The sequence below is a fragment of the Pistacia vera genome, unplaced genomic scaffold (genome assembly GCF_008641045.1).
Source record: "Pistacia vera cultivar Batoury unplaced genomic scaffold, PisVer_v2 Contig570, whole genome shotgun sequence".
NCBI classification, from domain to species: Eukaryota; Viridiplantae; Streptophyta; class Magnoliopsida; order Sapindales; family Anacardiaceae; genus Pistacia; species Pistacia vera.
The window spans coordinates 1584265-1592291 of record NW_022196413.1 but is presented as its reverse complement, the minus strand read 5'-3'; the positions used below and the strand labels follow the sequence as shown (position 1 = coordinate 1592291).

The 8027-nt window shown below is 31.2% G+C and overlaps 1 protein-coding gene across 1 annotated transcript; it reads left to right on the top strand.

Annotated features, from left to right (window-relative positions):
• The first annotated feature begins 5888 nt into the window (after positions 1-5888).
• On the top strand, positions 5889-6896 carry LOC116109000 (zinc finger A20 and AN1 domain-containing stress-associated protein 3-like). The gene is made up of 2 exons (XM_031395248.1): positions 5889-6097; positions 6199-6896. Exon 2 carries the CDS (start codon positions 6230-6232, stop codon positions 6704-6706), a length of 477 nt encoding a protein of 158 aa, XP_031251108.1. The 5' UTR covers positions 5889-6097; positions 6199-6229; the 3' UTR covers positions 6707-6896.
• Positions 6897-8027: the final 1131 nt, after the last annotated feature.

Below are 8027 nucleotides of genomic sequence, written 5' to 3'. Positions count from 1 at the left end.
AAATGTTTTCAACAGGTCACTTTGATCTCTTAGAGTATTGGAGAGCCAGAAAATGTATTTTTCCGGTATTATCAAGACTTGCCTTGGATGTTTTCGCTGTTCCTGTCTCAACCGTCTCATCCGAACAAACATTTAGTGCAAGTGGAAGGATTTTAAATGAAAGGAGGACTAAACTTGCTCCAAAAATGATTGAAGTCCTCACATGTCTTCGAGATTGGGAACGATCGCGCCATCAAGATCAATACGAGGTTATCGACAATACTTTAATAGAATCATTTCAATTTTGTAATATAGATGATACGGATGAGGGAGGTCCTAGTGAACCCCAAAATTAGTTGTTTTATAAATTGTAACTTGTAAATTAATTGTCAATTATTGCACTCTTTTTTCTTTACCAAGTTTTTATCCTATTGGGTTTTTCTTGGTGAGGTTTTTAACGAGGCAATAATTATTGTAATTTCTTATTTTATTTTTTAATAAATGAATAAATTTAATTTTTTTTATATTACAATTTTAATGTATTAAAATTGAATTAATATTTGGAATGTTAACAAAAAAAAAATTTAATTTAATTTAATTATTGATATTTGAAAAGAAGTTAACACTTAACTAAAAACAATTACATTTATTCATTTATAAATTGTTAATTATTCATTTGAAAAATTAATTAAACATTTAAACTTAAACAAAATAAAACAAAACAAAATAAAAAAGAGGGTTAACCCGGCCCAACCCGCGACCTAACCTGGCAGGTTAGGGTTGGCGGTCCGGGTTGGGCCAGCCAATTCCCCAACATTGGCGGGCCTAACCCGACCTGCCAATGTTGGCGGGCGAGTCAGGACCGACCCGCCACTTTGTGCAACCCACAGTGGGTCGGGCCAGACGGGCTGCTTTTCCACCTCTAGAAGTAATAATGATTATCCTTAACAAGCATATATATATAGCTACAGATGCATAGATGCAAAAAGGATGGAACTTTGTTAAGTTGGCTAAAAAGAATACAGGCTATCAAGAGAAGCACTTGTTCCAAGTTGGCTTGATTGGATAGGGTCTAATGAAGTAGTAGCTGAATGACGTTTTTCATCAAATGATCCAGAAACACTTGTTCATCATGTTCCTGTTGGACCTAATGCTATGAGAGTTTGGATTGATATAGCCAAGGTACCTAATGCGTTTTTGTGGAGGCCTACATCTTAAATGGTTTATGTTGAAGATGTTGTGGGTAGAACAATTGCTTGGCCCGCTGACAAAGTTGTCCTATCTTTTCCAGAACAATTTTAGGTAACTTCTTTTTCCATTATATCATCTCTTTTAGGTTTCATTTATTGTAACATATATTATAATGATATAATTTGGAGATAAGATTTGGAAATATGTAATATTGATAAATCTTTTAAACTTGCATGGTGTCATTTTTTTAGAACTAGTGATTGCGAAGTTGGAGATTTAAACATGTTCTTTTCCTCTTTGTTTTGCATTAAATATATGGGTTGTTTTTGTCTTCATCTTTTCTTAAATTTACAATATATGTGTTGTCATCTTTGAGAATATACATGGGAATTGAAAATGTCTTTTGTATTAATGGTTTTGTAGGCTCTGAAAATGCAAAATTTTTTTTTCGGTAAAGCACAATTGGGAATGAAAGATGGCATGCATGGTGGTTTTTGTTGTTAGAATTTTTTGAATGATTGGAAAGTATTAACTATTGTTCATAGTTAATTTTCCAGTCATTTAGGCATTAGAATTTATGGATGTAAATGATGTTGGGTGTTTATTTATTAGGCATATATGCAAACTTTTGTATAAGAAGGTTCACCATTAATGAAATGTTCTTTGAAAAATTAATGTATCATTGTTTATAATTTGTATTATTAAAGTAATAATTATAACCGTTTTTATATATGTTATAACAGATACATTGATAACACTTTCAAAATGTTATGGAAAATAATTTTGTAACATTTACAAAATGTAATAGATACCTATCTACAACACTTTTAAAACTTTGGTAGCATTTTTAACATGTTATTAAGAACTTTTTTATAGCATTTTAATAATATTAAGAAAAACCAATCTATAACATTGTAAAAATGTCATAGATTTGTTATTTATAACATTTTAACAATATTACAAAAAACTAAATTATAACATATTAAGAATGTTTTAAAAAACTTATTTATAGCATTTATGTAGTGTAACATAAAATCATTCATAATTACGAATAAATACTATAATATACTTAACAATAACACTTTATTACAGTTATTGAAAGTTCATTTATAACTTTCAACAAGTTGAACAAAATAATTAGTAATAACACGCAAAAAGTGTTACCAAAACCTCATTTTTTAGTAACATAGGCTGTAATAGCATATCTATTAATGCTATCATTTATCTTTGATAACATTTTTTGCATGTAATTTTTGTTGTAGTGGTTGTTGCAAACTTTTATTTCTTCATTAAATCATAAATTCAAATAAATCTAAATATATTTATAAAATAGTTCTATCAGAAAATGCGATTATGATGTATCTATGAAATAAATTATATAATAAATTTATATTTAAAAAGAGTTTGCGTTAATAGGTAATCCAAACCCACCTTGATCCAATTCGTTTTCAAACATATTATATAATGGGTCGGTAAGTTTTTTGTGGGTTTATTGTCAAGTAGATTTTCTGTTTTCGTAATTTCAATTGAATTTGAAATATAGTTGTAATTTCCAAAAATACCACCCAAAACAAGTCTAAGGGTTTTGGATTTTCATCTAGTTCAAAAAGAGGATTTTTCAACTTATGGCAAACCCATCGTAGGAATAGGCAGTAATGAGATTAGGATAATCAAAAGTTCAGGTTCTTCTCAAAAAACAACATTGTTAGGTTAGAATTCCAACTGTTTTGATCATCTTAAAAATAAACGGCACAATCGGAAGGACATAACCCTTTGAACCAATACAATAGCCAATTAAATAATCACTACCAGTTTTAGCATTGAGCTTTCTGGATTAAGGATTACAAGGTCTCATTTCTTCTCTACAACCCTAGACGTGAAAATAGCGCAAACTGGATTTCTTGCTTGACCATAATTCGTGAAAAGTTTAGGGAACTAATTTATAGGGTGCTTGGTTCAAAATGCATGTAAGCTGCAATTCTTGAGGCTTTACCTTACAGAAAATCTGATAAATCACACCATATCAAGAAAGGTTCTATTTCTCCTTTTTGCAACTCTATTTTGTTCCGGTGTACCTAGGATTAAATTTTGAGCTTCAACACCACATTCTTGGAGAAAACTTTGAAAAGGTCCAAGATTACGCCCAATTTCATTATATCGCCCATGGTGCTGACCACCTCAATGCTTTTGACTTTCGTGCCCTTCTACAACGCAACTATAGTTTTAAAAGCTTTAAAAGCATGCAAGGAATCAGACTTTTGGACAATGAATAAAGATGGTAAAGTATTTGTAACCCCTAATTGCAATAGGTGTAAATGGCCAACAAATACTAGTGTGTATTAAATCCAAATTTCTCTGTTGGTTTTCCTTTGACACAATCAACACAAGTGTCATAATTAAACTAGTTGAGGTCTAGAGGATACAATCTTTAACGAGTCTTGTCATCCTCTATTTAAAAATTTGACTCAAAGTGAGCGTATAATTCGAATTCATAAAAGATAACATCAGTTATCTATATTTTACTTTGACAATTATCAAGTTTAAGTGTTAAGTAATAAAAGATTTCGGTAATCGACCAATATCAATAGTGACTATTGTATATGATATAGGGGATAATTTGATTATTGTCTAAAAGAGTTTTATTTTTTTATTACTAGGGTGATCTACTGTTTATATTAATTTTACCCTTAATTACTAAACATTTTGAACACAAATGCCCTCATATGTCTACTAAATAATAATTAGTCCAAATGTACGAAATGACTTTTGTAACCTCATTGATTAATTTTTTGGATAGAAATACCCTCATTATTTACATGAATAATACTCAAAATATCCCCAGTCACCCAATACGACTACTGATCGACAGTCATCTTGGGTGACTAGGTGTATTTTGTTAAATTTTAAACTTTTGTTATTGGGATGTTTTAACTAAATTTTGCGTTAAAATAATGCTCTAAATAATAATAATAATATTAAAAAGAAAGGGTAATTCAATAAAAACCCCATTAATAATATTTTATTCTTCTCAATCAAACATATTGAATATTTATACTCACCAATCTAATCAAACATATTGATATAACATTCTCCCATTAATCTTCAAAGTAATTTATCTTAGTGATAATTCTATCTTTTTAATAATAAAAAATTTCCCGAACCAAACACTACGAAACAGTCATGCCACAATGTAGAGAAATTTTCATCAATTCTTCCATGTTGAGAGCCAACAACATTCATAGCATAAGCATTAGAAGACGATTGAGCAACAACAGAAAACAAATCAATCATATATAAATTATCATATAAGGTTGTATTTTCACATAAAGATATCCTCATACATGTTAGAAATTAGCTATGAAATCACAAAGATTTAATTGAAGCAATTCCCAAGATCATAAACATGCAAAGGTCTCAATTGCAATCACATTATATAAAATAACCAATTGCAATATACATAATTCACTGCATAAATACCCAAGTTGTTCTTTAAACCACATAGATTTTTTTTTTTTTTTTTTTTTTTTTTTTTTTTAAAGAAAGAAGAGAAGGATTTCCTTTTCAATTTTTCGCCAAAAATAGTAGCGTCTTAAAAAATGGTTCCTTCTTTCCTTTCATATTGAAGTTACCTTGTAATTACCAAAGTAACTGTTACCAAGCAGTTATCAATTTTTTTTTTTTCTATAATGGATGTACGAGTCCTGTCATAGGTTCAACAATATAAAAAACGGATCTCTTTTTGTTTTTCAGTACCTTGTTCCTCGTTACACGTTTGTATTTTCACAACTTATATATTAATATATTATACTCAACATTGTAATTGAAAATTTTACTCATGAAAATAAGATAAGAGTTAAGATAATTAACTAGTATAATTATGTTTTTTTTTTTTAAATGGACAAATTTCACTCAATACCCCTGCAACGCTTTTGGTTTTTATTGGCACTTGCTATCCTCATAATTTCAAAAACTCATCAAGACCACCAATAACAAGAGAATTTGTTTCATTTTCGGCAAATAAATAGAATAGAACTATCATTTTCTTTAAAAAAAAGTTTATGCTTTTTAATTACTTTCTCCCAATGATACATGTTTTCACTAATTATTTTAACAACAAAATTCAAGTAAATTATTTGCCTGGCTCACGTAAACATCTTCCATCTAATTTGTCAAATTCATCACTACGAGTTTATTATTGAGATGTTGATTTGTGACATTTTGTAAATTAGAATTATTGTTTAGTGTTTGGTGACATAATAATAAAATTGTTTAATTTTACTTTAAAAATTAAACTGTAGTGAGTGGTTACTTAAATATAAGGGTCCCATTTGGAGAACATAACACTAACATCCACGTAGCCGTATGGTTTACTATTAAAATAGAACCTACTACATACATCTTCTTATATTATTTAATTTGAATAATTTAACATTCCAAAAAGGGGGAAGGAATAGAGGTGGTTGGCTGGATGAAGAGAAATGGTCCAAGTTGGCGTCTACCTCTAGAGTAACTTAAACGGCTGAAGCTTCGTAACAAGCTAAAACCATCCAATTGAAACCGTTTTATTTATTAGTATAATTATGTTTCAACGCCGCGTAATTTAAAAAGAGAGTTTCTTTTGTTTTGTTTGTTTGGTTTCTAAAAGAGAAAAGAAGGTGTCTGGAATCTTCACCCAGGACCAGGATTCCTCTCTCTCTTAAGACTTTAGAGTTTGTCTTTCCCTTTCCCTTTCCCTTTCCTTTTATGTGGAGGAGGAACCCAACCCGTCACTCTTCTCCTTTCCCTTATATTCCTTTCCTTTCTTTTCCCTTCTGTTTTCTCTCTCTCCAAGCAAACAATTTTTAAATTTCTCTCAAATTCTCTCTTTTAAATCTCTCCCTCTACGCTTTTTTTTTTTTCTCAAATCAATCACCAATCTCCATTCCAGGTAACCACCACCACAGATTCATCTCCTCTTTCATCAGATTTTCTTTTCTGTTTTTATTATCTTTATTATTTATTAGTTTTATGGATTTTAATTTTTTCCAGGTTGTTCACGAGAAAAAGAAAAAGAAAAACCATGGCGGAAGAACACAGATGCCAAGCACCGCGTTTGTGCGTAAACAACTGCGGATTTTTCGGGAGTCCGGCGACTCAAAATCTCTGTTCTAAATGTTACCGAGATCTTGCGTTAAAAGAACAACAATCTTCCTCGGCCAAACAAGCCCTTAACCAAACCCTGATCTCCTCTTCGGCATCGTCATCGGTTCCATCTCCGGCCGTTGAAGTCGTCGAGAAGATGATTACGGTTTCGGCTCCGGTCGTGAAAGAGGAGGAAAAGAAACATGTCGAGGTGGCGACGGGGGTGAACAGGTGCTTGACGTGTAGGAGGCGCGTGGGATTGACGGGGTTCAAGTGCAGGTGTGGGTCGTTGTTTTGTGGGACCCACAGGTACCCGGAACAGCACCAATGCACGTTTGATTTCAAGGAGATGGGGAAGGAGCAGATCGCCAAGGCTAATCCTGTTATTAAGGCTGAGAAGCTTCAAAAGATTTGAGATTTGAGATATTTGTTGTGTCTTTGCGGGGCGTGGTTTCATGTGGTGATGGGGGTCGGCGGCGTCGGACGTGATAGTTGTTGCTGGTGGGGGTAGTATTGTCAATTTGTGTGGTCTATGTAAATTCAGTCATATTTTAAGCTTAATTAAAATATAATCTTAATTTCTGTTTTCTTCTTTTTTTTTTTTTTTTTCAAAAAAAATATTCTTTCTTTCTGCTCGGCATCTTATTTTATTTGTTGGTAGGTGAGGTGTGGTTTGGTTGTTAGATACTTAGATTAATATTAATATTATGGAATTTCAACCAAACTTCAAATAATTCCATTAAATTAAATAGAGCCACCACCAAAAAAAAAAGAAAAGATGTGATTATTGATATTTGGGAAAAAGAAAAATAGTGGAAATTGGGGGAATGCATGTGATAAAGTGGGTTGAATATTAAATAAAAGTGGGGATGTAGGTGAGGCAGAGCAACGTGTATGGTTGTGATTAAGTGCAAAGAGGGAAATTTGTGATTGTGAGATTGAGCAAAACAAAATGGTATTCAGCTGATTTTTTACTTCCAAGAGGTTGGATATTCAAATTGAAAATGATATTTCTTCCATAACGTTAGGCAAATCAAAATCTGAAAAAGTGTATGATGATACTTTATAATTCTACATCAGAAGGTTCACTAGTGAATCTTCGTCGTATATGAAATCTGGTCTTCAACTGTTGCAAAACTAAAAAATGATCCTTGAGAGTGAGAGACAACAAAAACAAGTTAGGGTATCAAGCGACGATTATTGTGGAATTTGGTGTGATTACTAGGAAGCTTCTTTGAGTTTCCTATAAAGAGACGTAGCTTGTATGTTTTTATACATAACAAATCTGATTAGATGGATGCATGAAGTTGAAGATCAACATTTTAAGCACTTTTAGAAACAACCCTAGCTAGAAATAACGACAAATGTTTTAAGCAATGGCAAATTGGGAATGACATTTTTCTCTACTCAAATTATCATCCAGTTTGAAGTCATATTGGGTTTTAATTATATGATTTACTGGTCAAACAAATATGGAGACAATAACTGGGTCATAATTAAAGATTTTTTTTTTTTTATATAATTTAAATATCTTAAAAACATATAAAATTACCAGGCTTAATATTATTTTTCAATTTTTCTTTTAATTTAGGTAAGAAACATAAGGAATTACGGTTTATCCACACATAAGTGCAGTGTTTTATGTAGAAGAATAATTAATTTAATTTATGGATAAATTTGTAATTACCCCAAAACAAAAAAAATTAAAATGGGGGCAAAAGCACTTAATGCAACAA